Here is a 17,705-nt window from a genome sequence, read left to right on the forward strand (position 1 = left end):
TAAAAAAAACCCCCCCCCCCCCCCCCCCCCCCCCCTCAGGGTCAACAAGGGTCAAATATGTTGGCCGTCACTGTGTATGAGGTCTCTTGCTTGTGATGCATCAAGCTATTGATCTTTCCGACTTATCAATGTTTGAGTTGGTATCAATATCGTTTTTAGTAAATATGAACTTTCTTGCTTATGATGCAAGTGTGTACTGCTGTTGATCTTTCCGTCTATATCAATGTTTGAGTTGGTGTTCATAAAGCTTTTTGTCTTTTGAATTTTCTTTTCTTCAACGTTTATGCATTGTTATAATTTTGTCAATTTGAGGTCGAGTGTTTGAAGCTCCAAACTTTGATGTTTCTAGTTGTACTATTCATGTACATATTTTATAATTGACTATTGAGTGAACTGCATCTAGCACACTTGATTTTAATGGAGAGTCTATGATAGTTGTAAACGTGATCTTTATTATCAGTTCATCGATGGGGAGCCCCTTTATAAAGGATGCTGCAGAACCAATATTGGTGGATATCATGTGACTGATTCTCTGAAGCAACTTCTTTCACTCAAATATCCTCATCACATGTAAGTAGAATTCATTTCAGATATTTAGTGTGTGCGAAGTTGGCAAAAAAGAAAAAAATTCATAATTTTAGTTCATGCAAAAGGACCCAGTTCACGTGGGAGAAGGTTGAAGATCTGAAGATGGAGCATTGCTATATAGCTTCAGATTATGCATCTGAGGCTCAATTGTTTCAGGTAGCCTTCTTGGCTTTATTATTATCGTTATCATCATCGTGTGTATCCGTCCCTTCATTCACTTTGAATCCTATATCTATGAACAGAAAGGGACCAAGGAAGTAGAAGAGAAAACTAGGTGTTGGCAACTCCCATGGATTCCACCACCTACTGAAGAGCCTCCTTCAGAAGAAGAGATCGCAAGAAAGGCCGCTATTAAGGAGAAACAAGGTCAACGATTGAGAGAAATGGCTGAAGCAAAAAGATCTTCAAGGATCAATGAGCTTGAAAATGAAGTGCGTGGTTTGGAGTTTCTTTTACATCAGCTTGTGCAAGTGTCCGAGGTTGATATTCCATCCTTCTTGTCAGAGACTGGGTACGTCTCTAAGCAGGAAATTGAATCTGCTCTGACCAAAACAACACAATCTTTGCGGAAAGCAAAGGGTGAACGCAAGGATGATCAAGCGGAAACTGAGGATCATACAGATGCTACAAATGAAAAGTTTCATCTTATCAATGTCCCTGATGACATGTTGTCACCTGAACAGGTAAAATAAGGCTGTATATGCATGATAAACACCTGAATGTTTTAAACATTGATTCTTTTTTGTTGTTCAGCGCTGCCATACATTGTCTAAATATGATCGTTACGAGGATCCAAATGATATTAGTGCATTTCTTCATAAATGCTTCTCTTTTATAATTATTGAAATTCATGCAGTTTGAGTTTCTTGGCAGATCAAAGAGAAAAGAAGGCAATTGTTTCTCAAAACCACATCTGAAGGGCGGCAGCGCGCCAAGCAGAAACGTTATGAAGAAGAGTTAGAAAGAGAAAGGAGAAGCCAGCTGGATGAAGAAAGAAGAATGTATACACAATCTCTTCCTACCTTGCTTGCTGGAAGTTATCCATTATATATTTACATATATATTGTATGAAACTGAGCTTTTGTTTAGAGAAATCAGAGAAATGAAAGAATGCACAAGGGTGGAAGTTACCATTGTTCATTTGAATGGTTCATTATACTGGATTTCTATGAATTGATTTTTTAATATGCTTGTTTTCCCCTTTCTATTTCTTCCTTTGTAGGGAGAACCCTGAGCTTTATTTAGAGGAACTGTATGTCAAATACAAGGAGCTGTCTGAAAAAGTGGAGCAGCGAAAACGAATCAAGACTAATGGAGGCCATACAAATGGGAATAATTTATCTGGAGTAGGACGTGGTGAGAGACTGAATGCTGCCCAGAGGGAGAGGATGCGACTTTTAACGACAGCAGCCTTTGATCGTGGGAAGGGTGAGGACACCTTTGGTGCAAGAGATGAAGATTGGCAGCTTTATAAACTTATGAGCAAAGATAACAATGATGATGACGATGAAGGCCCAGATGAGGATGAAGCTGAATTGGTTCGTTTATCCTCTAGGCTCCAGGTCAGTCCCAACTTAGTCTGCTTTACCTATTTACTGATTTCAAGACCTTGGTCTTTAGTTGCTGAGATATTAAGTCTAATGCCTTGCTACTGTAATCAGGACATAGATCCCACTTTTGTTCTGAAGTCAGATGTTCAACCAACTGAAGTGCCAAAATTTCGTCCACTTACCAAGGAAGACTTCCAGATTGTTATGGGGGTTGAAAGGTTTCGATGCCCTGAAATTCTATTTCATCCCAACTGGATTGGAGTTGACCAGACAGGATTAGATGAAATGACTGGTGTCTCATTACGGAGATTGCCATCGTACAGTGATGATATTGCAGAAAGATTAACTAATTCAGTACTCATTACAGGAGGAAGTTGCCTTTTTCCTGGCATGAGGGAACGCTTAGAGGCTGGAATTCGGATGATCAGGCCATGCGGGTCGCCTATTAGGGTGGTCAGAGCATTGGATCCAGTTCTCGATGCATGGCGGGGGGCTTCTGTTTATGCTGCTGCTTCACAATTCACAACACAGACTTTCAGTAGGATGGATTATTATGAGAAGGGCGAGGATTGGCTCCGCAGATACCAATTACGGTACTCACTTTAAGTTAAGTTTAAGTTCGTTGATGGCTGCTGTATCCTTGACAATCCATGTTTAGTAGATGTATACTACTTCCTACCCCATGATCTGACATGCTTTGCATATAATGTCGATAATCAATCCATATCCTTTGCAAATTACCTGGAGTTCCACCAGCCCGTGTATTTATTCTTAATTTTTAGGTGAACGTTTCATTTTCCACTCTTGGTACTTCACTAATTGTGCAAGTTAAACTCCATTCATCAAAGCATTTTCATATTTAGCTACAAAACTTCAAGTATAGGAATTTAATGATACTGATAGACTACAATAGAACTGAATACATTGAATGTCTAATAAACACAGAAAGAATTCTGTTAGAATTTTATTATTACAAGAATCATATTTACAAATGACAACTCTTCCCAAATGGGAAAGCTAAACAATGAATCAAAGTGTGAAATACAAGAAATTAAAATCATGCTTACAATTTGTCTTCCTTGATTGATTACAGCAAAGTGTCAAATGTAGCTACTATTCCTTTTTACATTATATGGCAAATTTCTTTTAGACGGCAAGCCTAACTGCTGGAGCCCTCAATGGCCTTCACAACTCCAGCTTGATGAAGCTTGCCGCTGTGTTGCTTTGCCTGATGTTGCGACCAGTAAGCATGTGCAGCCAGCACTCGATCCAGGAGTTCTTGTGGGACAGGCTCGCCCCTTCTCTGCTGAGGTGATATTTTTGCCGTGTGAACCAAGGTTTTCCATTTATCCTGCAACACATCCTCATCAGGTTAAGATTTTATTTCAACAGTAGTAATGGATCACACTAACACATGTTTAGGAGACGGAACCCCACCTTCAAATCTACGTAAGTTCGGTGATCTGCATTTTCAAATGCTCGGAATTTAACATCCCGCCACCTGCAAAAAGGAAACACACAGTTTGAATTGGTTTAAACTCATGCCTTGCGGTGAGTTGGATTGTGTTGTTAGAAAGCATTGGCAAACCTTCCAGTTCCTAGCTCCTCAATGGCCTGAACCAGCGCTTCTACTTCTGAAACGGAGAAGGGTCTCCTCGTTCGACGCTGTACAGCTTCTGAACGCTTGGATTTTGGATTCAAGGGAACTACAGCTAATGCTTCCATAGTCATGTCTGGAACAGGAACCAAAGCTTTGCAATCTTGTAAAGAATTGTCAGGTAACTTGTCAATGCTGGTAGTAATCAGTTCATGTCTATTTTCATCTTGGTTTTGAGGGTTGGTCAATATAGTATTAGGTAAGGCGGCATCTAGTATTCCCGAGCTCGAAGGATTTACAGGTGAGCTGTAAAGAAATTGACACGGCATGAAAATTTTAGGTACTCCGAAATCTCAAGATGGAACGAAACAATAACCTAGTTGTATGTTTGAATGTAATGGTAATACCTGGGTAGAAGTTCAGTCATGTCACATGCTAATATCTGAGGGGGATCCTCAGAACACAAAGGCAGAGTAATATTATGCACGAGATTTGGCTCCAGAGTGAAACCAACGGTATCCAAGTTATCTTTACAAGAAAGCCCTGTCTGCAACAGGGTTCTGTTGTCATCTCTAACCTTATTCCCGTGAACGAGAACCCCAACGCGTAATCCATCCTTGAGAATAGCAGTTACTGCCTCAAGTACTATCTTCTGGAGAAAGTTACAGAACTTATATTAGTTTTATATACAAATGGATGGCTTCTTGGCACTTTCATTGACAGAAAGTTGTTACATTTTGTTTATAAGTTCAAAAGAGATCAGGTGAACTGCACTTTATTTTACCTTCAGCGACCCAACAGTTGCGTTTTCTGGGATATCAATGAATAGCTCTGGCACCTTGAATGATCTAATGCTAAATTTTACTGTTGAACAATCAAGCAGAGCATATGATGAGAAACCAAGTTACCAAATGATGTTAAGATGCAACGGATCGTTCATACCATGAGCATCTTTGGAGTGGAAGGATGCTTGTTGACCTGATGGTGTTGACACACTTGCTGCACATGTAGAGGAAATTTATTGAGATTACTGGGGAACAGAAATGTAGTTTTACTGGTCCTAAATGGACTCTATATTCAAGCAAACAAGTTAGCTATGGACCTCCGTGCAATATTGCAGCTAATCCAGACTTATCGACGTTGACGCTCTTTTCGGGAGAGTTGGTTACGCTTTCACTGCTCATTCCTCCATCAGAATTCATTATGGAGCTTCGGTAGACAAATCTTCTCCTTTTGTAAAGACTATCACCCTGGCATCTCTCACCGTTGAAATACAGCTTCCTCTTGCGAAAAGGATTTCGTGCTTCTTCGTCTATAGGTTCTGATACGAAAGCGAATCAAAAGTTACAAACAGATTTCATAACGAGCGAACTACGTCAAAAACTCAGAAAATAAACTCACCAGATCTAGGAACCTCACAGTCCTTCAGCTTTGGAGCTGCTTTCCAGTGTTTGGAATTCAGTAATTTCCTTATTCGTCGGCCTGCAATTCGTGATGGAGGTCTAAACGAGTTCGAGTGGATGGTAGATTTATTGGACCTAAATTTTTCATCTTCATCTCTACTTGCTAACTTAAAGTAATTCCTATATCTGGAGAACGAACTACGAATGGCATTGGTCGACAAGGGCAATTTAGTTTTGAAGCTTGAATTGGCTGAAGTTGGTGATTTCCTATGGGACTTGTTCAGATCCTTAGAATTGTGGGAATCAGCCATATTTGGAAACCCAATTCCAAATCCCTTGGCATCATGTGCTTCTTCATTTACAATCTTCATACCAGTTTCAGTTGATTCTACAAACTCAGGGGAGCCTTCCTCCGGTTTAGCGCGATAATCTTCGAACTCCGTCTTGCGAATCACAGGCGTAACATCGCCACAGGCCTCGCCTGAGCTATTAGAATTTACGACTACTGAAGTACAATCCAAAACAGTATCATTATCTACATATTGGAGTTTCTTCAGATTTTGTTTCTGATCAGTGTTTTCTAAACCAAGATCACAGCTTTGACTGCTACCACCATCACAGCATTCCACCTTGAAAGCTCTCTCCTCGTTCGACTGTTCTTCCTTGACGACGTTTGTGCCGATCACCGAGTGATCTCCATCAGACGTATTACTACATGCCGTGCTCTCACCATCCTGCAGAAGCTTCCCTGCTAAAGAAGCCAGCAGTTCAATTGCGCAGATCTGGCCATCCTCGAAATCGTTCTTTCGATGAACCCTCTTCTAGAATCAAGGAGGACAAGATTTAAGTGGCAATTCAACAAATCAGAGAGTTATAGAAAGAGATCTGAAGATGCAATTTTACTCACCCTAAGAGATCTCGGACCTCTCGGGACGGTCCAGTCCGAAAAGCTACTGAATCTGTTATCCAGTCTCTTCTTCATCACCATGTCTTAGGCATTCATTGTGATAAAAACTCATCAAACACACAGAGATTCGCCAGTTTCACTGCCAATCATCAAAACAACCGACCAAAATCATTCAAATTTGAAATTCCAGATTCAGCAAAAACTTCGGATTGGGACGAAAATGTTGCACTTAAATTCATAACGACAGCAAGAAAAAAATAAAACAGATTTAGAAATCAAAGAACATTCAAAATTTCAATGTCACAAACTTATAGAACTGGAAATCTGGAGCAAAGAGATCGAAGTTTCAAACAGAGATTAAAGAAATGAAACAAATAAGCAAAATTCAGAATTCGGAATCAAAACCCAATTCCAAAACCACCAAATGAAAACATCCGATTCATAAGTTGCTTGCTTCAAGAACATACAACCAAACAGAGAGCATCGGATCAACCGAAACTAAACCAATTTCAGAGAATTCAACTTCGAGAAGAAAGTCAAATCCACAGGATCCGATCTTAAACCCATCATAGCTTCCCAACTTCAGACGATTTCTGAAGAACCAATTGTTCATAAATCCAACAGAAATGACACAGAACAAAATCCATCCAACAAACATCAGAATTCATACAGATTCCCATATTTTGCGAGAACCGAAAAACCCGAAGAACACGACCCAAACAACAAAATCTAAACTCCGAAATTCTCTGTGCAAACCGGAAAAGAAAAAAAAAAAAAAAAAACTCACCGGTAGAAGGAGGATCCAAATAATTAATTCCAACCCAAGATCCAAGTTGGAGCTCAGATTTCAAAAAAGAAGGTAAGAAGAAGGTAAGAAGAAGAATGCAGCAAAATTAGAGGAAATTGAAAGAGGAGATCCAGAATCCATTACAGGAAGAAGGAAAGAGATCCATGAAATTCCGAAGAAGAAAATTCAAAGATGAAAACGAGAAATGATTTCAGCGGGTAAAAAAATCGCAGAGGAGAAAAACCCCGTTTCTTAATTGTTCAAAATTTAAAAAAAAAAAAAAAAAAAAAAAAACCAGGAACATAAACTCTCTCTAAAACCTCTTACAGCATATATCCTCAAATGTTTGACCACGAAACCGGAACATCCGGTGCCCATCCATCGTCCTTACCGGCTATATCCAGTTAAACCCACCAAAACCCTTTTCTTTTCTTTTCTATTCTTTTCTTTTCCCCGTGAGGCTGCTTCTTAACGTAATAACTCCCACTTCCTCCAATTACCTTTTGACATGTGGCACCCTCCTTTCCCTATACGCAACTTCCTTAAAAAACTTTTCCCCAACCAAAATAATTAATTAAACATTTAAATATTTTACAATCAAAATCCAAATTTTTTCATAATAAAATTAAATTTGATATTTTTGTTTGTTATATTAATTGGGTTTTTAAACATATAATTAAAGAAACAAAGTACGAGTAATTAGAGGGATTACGTACGAAAATAATAAAATTAATTAGAAGATGTGCATTCTCTCGTCACATTCAAGGTTGAGTGTGGAATTTGGTGGACCTAATCTTTAAATAATAATTATATTCATAAATTTATTTTAGGAAAAAATTAGAATAAATAAAAAAAAATAAAAAGAGAGATAATTTAAGAAAATTTGAAAATGATGTGGTGAAGGGAGAGGGCATAAGAGTATGGAGAATCGAGTGGACCAAAGTGGTTTGCGGATATCCCATTAATTTTCTTAAACTTAATAAATAAATAAATAAATAAATAAATAAATAAAGGTTGAAAAATTAATTTTTTTAAAAAAAAAGAAAAAGAAAATAGGAATTTGCATTATCCGTGTGGGACACGTCTCGTCCATACAGGTGGATAGATAAAGCGCGCTTTACTATACGCCAATTCTTATTTTATTGGATTACACCCTTAGTCTCTCTCCACGTGTTCTTGTGGGCCCCACCTGCAATTCTCATCCACCCGGTTATACGGTCGGGTTTCCACACAATTTGGAATATATTTTCAATCTTATCTTCTTTTTGTGGGTCAAAATTTTGAAGGTTGCGTTTTTAAGTTTGATATTTTCACTTTTTTAAAAAAAAAATACTAAAAAGGTACAAACACATAAATAATTATTATTATATAAAATTTATACATTTATTCAACAATATTTTATATTTAATTGTTTATGACTACATATTTGTTTTAACAAAAATTATAATAACGTGAACACTTCAAATTTATTGAAAAAGAGTTTGAAATGCTTACTTTACCTTTTTTTTTTTTTTTTTTTTTAATATATATATAACTTACTTTTTTTATTAAAAAAAAGACAATAAATATTGAATGACATTAATGTTTCTATCCATATGTTTCTTAAATTGACATTGACATTTTAGTTAACATCACCATGGTTAGAATTTAAAAGGTTAAATTAATTATTAAAAAAAACTTTAAAATAATGGATAAAAATGTATATTTATAATAGAGTAGTACTTTTAGGTCATTTTCATTAATATAGGATTATAAATATCTCATTAATTAATTTTGATTGATATAAATTTTATAACTATATTGGGTGTCTTCTTTATATGAAAATTATTATTATTGACAGAAATTAACTTTAATGAACAAATTAAAATTAGATAAAAATGGAATAATTGAAAGCACATAAAATAAAATAAAATGAATTTAAAACTATAGGAATCAAAATAATATTCTAATCTTAACATTACCGATAAACCATGTTACGGGTTATGATGTATGATTGGCCCAATAATTGAATTTGAATGGGTAAAGAATCTTGAATTAAAAACTATTTTGTAGTGTATCTTATTAATTATTTGTTTAGAGCCTTAAACTTGTATGTTTGAACCCCTCAAATATGACATTAAAATCTTTGAATTTTGCTTAAAAGAAAAAAGGGGTATTTTAGGTATATTATTTAATTTCATCCCTACATTTAACAAAAAGTTTTTTTTTTTTTTTTTTTTTTTTTTTTTTTTTTTTAAAAAAAAAGATGGCATGTGGAGTTCTAGTTTGAGCCACATGTATCTAGTTTTTAGTATGAAATACCTAAGATTTCTATTAAATGCAATACAATAATTTAATTTAATTTAATTTAATTTGATCGTGACTATTTTAAAATATTTTAATTATAAAAGTTAAAAATCTAGAATAAAATTTAAAATCTGAAAATATTAATATTTTATAAATAATTAAAATAATTTGTTTTTGAAATAAGTAAAATCAAGATGTATTAAGATAGAACACGAGAAAAAGAAACCAGGTAGCATCAACAACGTTAGTTGTCAAAACAACATAAAAACAAGAAATCTTCAAACTAGTCATATCAAACTATATACACACTATGTTACAACCATTAATATCACATTACTTTTAACCTCAAACTAATTTAAGTTTCAATATGTCAACAATCCACTTAAATTTAGTTCGATAATTATTTTCAAAATAAATATATGGAGGTAGCGACCACAACTTTTCAGTACCAAAAGAAATATTCATTAACTAACTTTATTGATGTTATCGTAAACATAACTGATTAAGACATTCATAACTCATTACACTAATTGTAGTTATACCAAAACAAATCTCTGTCTTCAATAATAAAAAAAAAAATAAATAAAAAAAAAAAAGTTGGAGATTCAAGCTTACAAGATTACACGACTAATTTGCCTCTAGACTGCTTTGATTCAGTATTCTTTTTTATGCTAGGACATCGAATGAAAGAAGAATGAAATGAATAACGGATCAGAAATAAAATGAGGCTTAGTTTATTCAAAAGACCTCAGACCAATAGAGATAATATCTCTGTCTCCGTTTAAGTTCCAATAATGTTGGAGTCTAAGATAGAACTAAAACGATGGTTGCTTGAATGAGAGAGAAAGGAGGAGAGAGAGAGGGGGAAGAGGGAATGTGAAAAAATAAAAAGAGAAAATGGGAATATGGAGATGTGAAAGACATGAGAGAGATCCAAAGGGGAAAAAAAGATAAATATTTAAAAAGGGGGAAGAGGATGGATGGGGTTAAAGTGCATGTGATTGCTTGTGAATACAGTTATACACCTAACCTTTTTTTTTTTATTTTTTTTATTATTATTTAAAATTATAATTATATAAATTAAAATTTTAAAAACAGCTGCACAAAAAAAGGTGGGGTGGTTGCCTGTCCAATACTCCAACTCAAAACAATACCAAATTCCCAAAAAAAAAAAAAAAAAAAAAAAAAAACACAATTATTGAGTTATGGATCTCTTTTGGTAACTTTTATAATTTCAAACTTGTCTTATATGACCTTGTAATTGGAATCAAATTATAAAATTACCCTTTAATTATAAAAATTCACCACTTATTATTACCCTTTATTTTATCTTAAAATATATAAATAATCTATTTTTATCTATCAATTATCGCATCAATTTACTGTAATTTAAAAAAGTTTGAGGAATAAAATTAAGATCTTTCAGAATGGACGGTTGGGATGCAATTGTTTGAAAATTAAAAGATTAAAAAAAGAGTGGTGCGAGTATTAAATAAATTAATGATTAATTACAAGATCCATCGATGAGATTTGTCGGTTGTATATATTTTATTAAAAAAAAAAAAAACCTAAAACTGATCATTATAATTATTTTTTTAATTGAAGTCAGAGATAATTTTATATTTAGAATTATACAAATTACCACTTACCATTGTCCATAATCATTACTTTTTAATCTAAAAATTAATTACTTTTATCAAAAGGTGTATTACAAAATATTTAAAATTATTAAATTGAAGCTAAGATGGATGCGGTTGAGCAACATACTTCCAACTTTATAATTTGTAATTTGTAGAAAAATACCTGCATATAGAAGTTTCATTAAATATAAATTTTATGTAATATCCAAATAATAGTATTATTAATACTTTATTCACTCCACGTCACCTTCGTCTAGAACATTGCTGTTTTTAAATGCATATGATAGCGACGATAGGTTAGTAAAAAATTAGAGTAATATTATTGTAAAAAAACCTACTCCATTCACTCTACCATGCTATTGTCGATAACACAAGTCTTTCGAACCTCTTTATTTCCTTTCAATGTTCTAGTTGCCTCTTTCACCTTGAAATTTTCATCGTAGCCACCCTCGTTGTTGGTTTGTCTAAGCAAACGTTGTACAAAAATTGTGAAATCATTGTTGGAAAACACAAGTGCGAGTCGAGCTACAACGATGTTTACAGATCCAACATGATTCAATCCTATTTAACCGATTCTTAGATTTATATTGAACGATACTCGTTTTAACGTGGAATAATAGAAAATTAACTTGTGTTAAAAGAAATCAAATATTTCAAAGAGAATATATATTAAAAAGAAAAAACCCTTCAACAACTTGATCATCCCACCAATCAATAAGCAAAAGAACACCTTTTACACTCAACCCATTCCCACACCTTCCTTGCATCATCATCACTCAAATCTCTCGCTTTTCTTATACCTCTCCTCATCATCAAATAACTTAAATAAATTTAGAATTATATCAATTAGATATTGTCTGTTTTAGCTCGTTACATATAGCTATCAATCTCACTATTTCAAAATGGATCTACTAAGGAGAGGTGTGTTCACACCCTTATAAGGATCTCGCAATAGAATTATATACCTTCATACTCTATTATAGCTACACAAAAAAAGTTATATAGACTTTTAATAATATCGGGCACTAAGACTTAAAAAAAAAAAAAAAAACTATAAAAATTTTAAACTATTATTCCGGAATTTGCAATGTGGATGTAGATAGATTAGTTTTTGGGATTTGAGTTGGTTAACCACTTCTTTACTTAATTGGTAAAGTTAATAATTAATTTAAACTAATCAGTAGTGAGTAGAATTGGTAAGTATTTTTAATAGTAATTAAGAGGATAATTAAACTTTGTACACACAGCTGTAATGGATATGGATGGAAGGGAAGACAAATTTGTTGGGTAGGCCCAATTATTTTACACTAACTAACTTAAAAGGCCCAATTTCAGATATATATTTTTTATTTAACAAAAGGTGCACAACTCCTCCCACGTGCCAGGGGACAAAATTAAAAGGAATATCCTCCCATCATATATAATTTATATGCATATAAAATAATTTTTTTAAAACTCAACTAAATAGGTCAATTCAGAATATGATTTTCCGTTTAAATGAGGAATAAGAGAGGGAGTAGATAATATATCCTCCCTTAGATAAATGAGATAAAGGGACGAAATTATATTTTTCGTCTCTAATTCGCTTAATATAAATATATTTTCAATACACATTAGTATTTTTTTTTGTTATATTAAACAGTTAATTTTGAAACTCTCCTAATATTTAAGGCTATATTGTGTGTTTTTCTTTAATTATTAAAGACTATATGCTAATATTAAAATTTAAAATTTTAAAAATTATGATGGTATAATATGTTTTTTTAATGAAAATATCAATTTATTAGGATGTATTTATTTATAAGTTTTTAATAAAAATTATATTAAAAAATCCAAACTTTAGACTAACAATATATATATATATTTTTTTTGAATAATAAATCGAGAAAAATTACAGCACACACAACAAAAAAAAAAAAAAAAAAAAAAAAAAAAAAAAAAAAAGAAAAAAAAAAAGAAAAAGAGAGNAAATTTCACACGGATGGAGATGGGGAAGGCTTCTCATCCTCACCCCGTCCCGTGAACATCTCTAAGCTCAACATGCGGTCGTGGCACACTTGAATCTTTTAACCTTAGAAGGAGAAAGACCAATTGAATTATAATCACGACATCATTGATATATCTAAATTGTGCTTGCATGAGTATATCAACTTCATGGAATAAATATGTAATAGATTAGACATGTTTCTTAATCTTTCTAATTATTACTTATATTATGTCAACTTCATAAAAAACTGTCTAATTATTATGGACGGAGGATGGAGATCGAACTTTTAACCCGAGCAACATAATACATTAGGAATGCAGTAGTTGTGTCATATAAAATGTTGTTAAAATGATTAATCAGGCAAAGTAATAAAATTTACTGTTATTTGTGAGTATTTCCAATTTTAGAATAATGGGAGGATAAATTCGGTATAAAATTCAAGTTTTTTTATAAAAAAAAAAAAAAAAAAAAAAGGTTACAGAAAGTATTATTAATTTCTGAGATTTTATTTTGATTTGGTGAATTTTGAAATATTTAATATTCAATTAAAAAAAAAAGAAATTAAAAGAAATAATTAAGATGAGATATTGTAGAGAGAGTAATGTAAGCGCGCAGACCAAACGGCAACTGAATCAACGGTGATGATTTCGTCCGTTTCACTTCCTCACTCTGTGTTTTCCCTCCATAAATACCGACCCTCTGTTCTTCACAATTTTCGTATTCACATTCAAATTCCCATAATCACACAACAATGCCTGCCCTTGCGTTTACTCTTCCTGCTCTTCTCCTCTCCCTCCTCTCTCTCGGAGCTTCTTACTCCGACGGCCAGTGGCAGAATGCTCATGCTACTTTTTACGGCGAAAGTGACGGCTCTGGAACTATGGGTACCTTCTTCCTTCATACTCCTTTGTCTTTAATCTACCGCATTGAATCGTTGATTCGCATTTCTGATTGGAAGGAAAATCTTCTGATATCACTTCAGTGGAATTTTATCGAGAAACCTAGCTAGTTCAGAATCTGCGAATGATCGCTTGAGTTGGTTAATCCAGAATTGTGTGTGTTTGATTTTTTCAATCGGACTTTGTCTGAGATACCTAGATGTGAAGAATGATCGTTTGAATTGAATTGATTATGAGAGTATTCGTGTATTTGATTCAAATGTTGCGTTCGCCTAATTATGAACAAACGGTTGAATTGATGTGAGAAAGAATTGTGTGCTTGATTGATTGATTGATTCAGGAGGTGCTTGCGGTTATGGAAACTTGTTCGACGATGGCTACGGTGTGAACACGGCGGCGCTGAGCACTGCTCTGTTCAACAACGGTTTGAGCTGCGGAGCTTGTTTCGAGATTAAGTGCGTTGACGATCCACAGTGGTGCCATCCCGGGAATCCGTCAATTATCATAACGGCCACGAACTTTTGCCCTCCGAACTTCGCGATTCCGAGCGACAATGGAGGGTGGTGCAACCCTCCCCGTCCTCATTTCGACCTCTCCATGCCAATGTTCCTCAAGCTCGCCCAGTACAAAGCCGGAATTATTCCCGTCACTTATCGCAGGTCAAAACAAAAACGCCCTTTTCTTTCCTCTTGGGATATATTACTAATTTACTATCAATCTAGAGTTTAATTAGACCTAAACAAATGAAAATTTCATGAATCGAGTTGGTTTATTAGTTTTGAAAAACTAGATTGAGCTAAATCAAGTTAAATTAATCTGAAAATACATAGTTTCACTGTACCCAAGGGGCAAAGGGTCCATGACAACGTAGCTCAATTATAGGAAAGAAAATTAGAAATAGTGTTAGCTTGGGAAACTTCTATTAGTACGTTTGAATCTATAAATATGTAGTGTTTGTGAGCACTGAAACATTGATTTTGTGGGTGGAAAGGGTGGGTTGCGTGAAAAAAGGAGGAATAAGATTCAGTATGAACGGCTTCCAGTACTTCAACTTGGTGCTCATCTCAAACGTGGGAGGCGCAGGGGACGTGGTGGAGGTGAGCGTGAAAGGCAGCAGCAACACCAAATGGATGAGCATGAGACGGAACTGGGGCCAGAACTGGCAACCCGACACCGTCTTGGTTGGTCAGTCGCTGTCCTTCAGAGTCACAACCAGCGACCGTCGCACCGTCACCTCCTGGAACGTCGTCCCCTCTAATTGGCAGTTTGGGCAGACGTTCTCCGGTGACAATTTCAGCGTCTAATTTTGACCATCGAATTTGATTATTTTCATTCAAATATGGGGGAATAGGGTTGTGTTAGTGAGCGTAGTTTTGGGAGGGAAGTTTTTGTTTTGGGAAGATGGAAATGATACTGTAGGACGAATAAAAGAGTTGTATTTTTTATGAAAGAAGAGGAAGGTATGACTTTATATATTGCAATTACCTTTAAAAATTTTAAAAATAAAAAATAAAAATATTTCTTTGGTTATATATTTCATTTTATTAGTGATTAAATAAGGAATTAAAGAGATGTGAGAAAATTAGTTAAAGTTAGTTAATAGGGTTTGATAAAGGAGAGAGAAATGGAAGATGAAAAAGATGTTAATAGTTTGTTGAAAATAATAAAAGAAGAGGTTACCTCAGGAGTTTTGGTATTTGGTGACTTGGAAACAGTGCAATCATTTGTGGAACAAATTAAGCTTGCACAACCCAACTTGGCCCTTTCGCTAACTGATTATTGTATGTAAAAAAAGAAATCTTCAATTGTTTTTTCCGAATCAGCATATTTTTTTGTTTTACGCCCCGTAATTCTTCCTCAGCAGGACCTCCCCTACAGTATCGTCACCGCAGTAGAGTTTAACGAGGTAACTGTATGATTTTCCAAGGTAAAAGAGCCCCTGACCAATTCGAAACAAAAATAAATAGAAACAAAAATGTGTTCCTCGTCATTAATATGTTTGCTCGCCAAGAAATTCAAAAACGATAAATTTGGAAATCTGGGGAAGAGAGGGGCTAACTGATTATTGTATGTAATATTCGAAAGGAACGAAACACTTCATCGAAAACTTTTGAATCTCTTTGAATTTCAAAATTCTGTGCTTCATCGGGAAATAAATGAAATGTGACAGAAATGGAAAGTTTTAGATGAACACAACTCTCCGCAATAATATGATATTGTCTCACAATTGCACTCTTGATGACAGTAGACTTATGATTGTAGGACGCTCACTTTCACTGAAAGTGAGCTAAGCTTGAGAAGTATCAACAATAGCTAGCTTAGTATATAATTTTGGATGGGGAAAAATTGACTACTTTAAGCCTAAGCTCTCTCATTCCTCTACTTTAGGCTTTCCCAAAAAACCTCATACCAATGAGATAGTATTCTTTCATTATAAACCCATGAACATACCCAGGAACCTTCCTTAAATCTCTAATTTTGGGGTGTAGGGTTTTAGTTTATAATCAGGACATCGTTTGCATTACAGATTCAATCACTTGTATTCATCTTCTTTCCTTGGAAGCATTTTGAATACAAAACTTTATTTATATCTTGATTGTAACCTGAATTTTCCACTCTATCCAGGAATTTACAAATGATTAAACCTCTTCTTTTATTTTTTTATAAATGATTATGTTTATCCATCTACTTCGGGAATTATTAATTTCACAAGAATTACCTTCTGGCTTCACTATCGAGTGAGTTTTGCTGTGGCTTGTCGATCAACAATAAGACTGTTCACAATACTGTATTCGGGGATTCTTTTTTCTCCATTTCAATTCAGCATCAAAATATCTCATCTTAATCTATGAATAACAACTTTTTTACTTGATCGACCACTCCATAGATTTCGCACAACTAATTTGTCTGTCAACTATTTTTACATAATTTCTCAGTCAAAATCTTAATCTAATCACTCAAAACAGAAATATCCCACAAAAATTTTGAGTTCTTGAAACTTCAAAAACATTCAAATGGCACATTTTAGTCCCTAAATTTTTAATAGATTCATGTTAATCACGAAAACAAATATTTTAGTGGGATTTTTTTTTTATTAAAAAAAAACTTCTGTGATCTTTCCCGTTATGAAATTTCAGAGTAATATTTCAACCATACACACAAAAAAACAGGGAAAAGCGTCAAAATGAACAAGGGAGGGAAATATGAGATGGAATCAGTAGACAAATGGGATAAAATAAACCCATCATCTGTGGATACCATCCCTACGGTTGTCTGGCCGCTGCCTGATCGCCCAAACCCCTTATCCTTTCCCGGAAAAATATATTTCCCCGAGAAAATCAAGAGAGAGAGAGCAATCATGCTTTCGTTATAGCATCCGTTGTTCAATGAGAAAACCCACGAAGAAAAGCTCGTCATCTCATATAAATCACAACGAATGCAAAGAATTCAAACACAGAACGCTTAACGCTCATATCAAGTGCATAGAACATTTAAAGAACCCGTCACTGTGAGAGAAAACCCTAATCCAAAAAAATCGCAAGAAAACAGGAGCGAAAGAAGATTGAAGAAAGTTCAGAAGATACCAGAGCCATCATTAGAAGACGGCGGCACCTTGAATCAATCTTTTCCTCTATCGATCCCTTTTCTCGGAAAGAAATAGATCAGAGTTAACAATTCGAATCCCAATCCAGCTTCTCTCTTCATAATCATAGCCCACGCCTTTGAAAACAAAGAGAGAAGGTGAACTCGAATATTGGCCGATTAGTGAATGAAATTAAAGGAGAATGCAATTCCGAGTGGGGAAGAAGAGATGAAGATCGAATGCTTTCTGGTCTCCCTCAAATTTTTGGCGCTTCGAAATGGAGAAACTGATTTAGGTTTGGAGAAGCGGCGAAACTGAGATTAAATAGGTGAGTTTTGGGCTCGTGCTAGGGCTTCCTTCTCTCTTGATTCACTTGTGATATGACGACATGTCGAACTACTTGGATTGGACTCGTTCTTATGTTAACGGTATCGCTGAACGACAGGTCCATCTCTCTTTGTTTTGTTTGATTTATTCT

The 17,705-nt window shown here is 34.6% G+C and overlaps 3 protein-coding genes and 1 non-coding gene across 7 annotated transcripts in view; 2 read left to right on the plus strand and 2 right to left on the minus strand.

The window, feature by feature from the left end:
* Nucleotides 1-2,937, plus strand: part of LOC111458360 (actin-related protein 5-like) — a 6,069-nt gene extending 3,132 nt beyond the window's left edge. For both annotated transcript variants that reach the window (XM_023100972.1, XM_023100973.1), the window contains 6 exons: nt 461-570; nt 654-744; nt 831-1,271; nt 1,462-1,589; nt 1,811-2,150; nt 2,250-2,937. In XM_023100972.1, the coding sequence (XP_022956740.1) occupies nt 461-570; nt 654-744; nt 831-1,271; nt 1,462-1,589; nt 1,811-2,150; nt 2,250-2,744 (1,605 nt within the window). In that variant the 3' untranslated portion in view covers nt 2,745-2,937. The remainder of the gene's footprint in view (nt 1-460; nt 571-653; nt 745-830; nt 1,272-1,461; nt 1,590-1,810; nt 2,151-2,249) is intronic.
* A 139-nt stretch (nt 2,938-3,076) lies between these two features.
* On the minus strand, nt 3,077-7,248 carry LOC111458361 (telomere repeat-binding protein 4-like). Of its 3 annotated transcripts, none has more exons than XM_023100975.1 (10): nt 7,160-7,248; nt 6,046-6,184; nt 5,137-5,959; nt 4,838-5,056; nt 4,678-4,734; nt 4,520-4,599; nt 4,143-4,387; nt 3,727-4,041; nt 3,576-3,639; nt 3,077-3,489 (listed from the first exon to the last, which is right to left on the minus strand). In XM_023100975.1, exons 2-10 carry the CDS (start codon nt 6,124-6,126, stop codon nt 3,298-3,300), a joined length of 2,076 nt encoding a protein of 691 aa, XP_022956743.1. In that variant the 5' UTR covers nt 6,127-6,184; nt 7,160-7,248; the 3' UTR covers nt 3,077-3,297. The 3 variants fall into 3 exon arrangements, with proteins under 3 accessions (XP_022956743.1, XP_022956744.1, XP_022956742.1); XM_023100976.1 differs by lacking the exon at nt 7,160-7,248 and adding an exon at nt 6,833-7,120 and having other exon boundaries at nt 5,137-5,956; XM_023100974.1 differs by lacking the exon at nt 7,160-7,248 and adding an exon at nt 6,833-7,120.
* A 6,177-nt stretch (nt 7,249-13,425) lies between these two features.
* LOC111458602 (expansin-A4-like) lies at nt 13,426-15,103 on the plus strand. Its single transcript, XM_023101360.1, has 3 exons — nt 13,426-13,629; nt 13,985-14,303; nt 14,636-15,103. Exons 1-3 carry the CDS (start codon nt 13,497-13,499, stop codon nt 14,946-14,948), a joined length of 765 nt encoding a protein of 254 aa, XP_022957128.1. The 5' UTR covers nt 13,426-13,496; the 3' UTR covers nt 14,949-15,103.
* A 1,740-nt stretch (nt 15,104-16,843) lies between these two features.
* LOC111458974 lies at nt 16,844-16,990 on the minus strand. The gene has a single exon (XR_002713232.1). It is a non-coding gene; the product is annotated as a small nucleolar RNA snoR143 (small nucleolar RNA).
* Nucleotides 16,991-17,705: the final 715 nt, after the last annotated feature.

The sequence above is a fragment of the Cucurbita moschata genome, unplaced genomic scaffold, assembly GCF_002738365.1.
Source record: "Cucurbita moschata cultivar Rifu unplaced genomic scaffold, Cmos_1.0 Cmo_Scf00021, whole genome shotgun sequence".
Lineage (NCBI taxonomy): Eukaryota > Viridiplantae > Streptophyta > Magnoliopsida > Cucurbitales > Cucurbitaceae > Cucurbita > Cucurbita moschata.

Bases quoted from the DNA above. Each gene is read 5' to 3' on its own strand.
- LOC111458361 (XM_023100975.1), bottom strand. From the start codon at position 6,126: ATGGTGATGAAGAAGAGACTGGATAACAGATTCAGTAGCTTTTCGGAC. The intron at 5,960-6,045 runs GTGAGTAAAATT...CCTTGATTCTAG, and splicing joins GAGGTCCGAGATCTCTTAGG to AAGAGGGTTCATCGAAAGAA. The intron at 4,600-4,677 runs GTATGAACGATC...ATTGTTCAACAG, and splicing joins CCACTCCAAAGATGCTCATG to TAAAATTTAGCATTAGATCA.
- LOC111458602 (XM_023101360.1), top strand. From the start codon at position 13,497: ATGCCTGCCCTTGCGTTTACTCTTCCTGCTCTTCTCCTCTCCCTCCTC. The intron at 13,630-13,984 runs GTACCTTCTTCC...TGATTGATTCAG, and splicing joins TGACGGCTCTGGAACTATGG to GAGGTGCTTGCGGTTATGGA. The intron at 14,304-14,635 runs GTCAAAACAAAA...GTGGGTGGAAAG, and splicing joins ATTCCCGTCACTTATCGCAG to GGTGGGTTGCGTGAAAAAAG.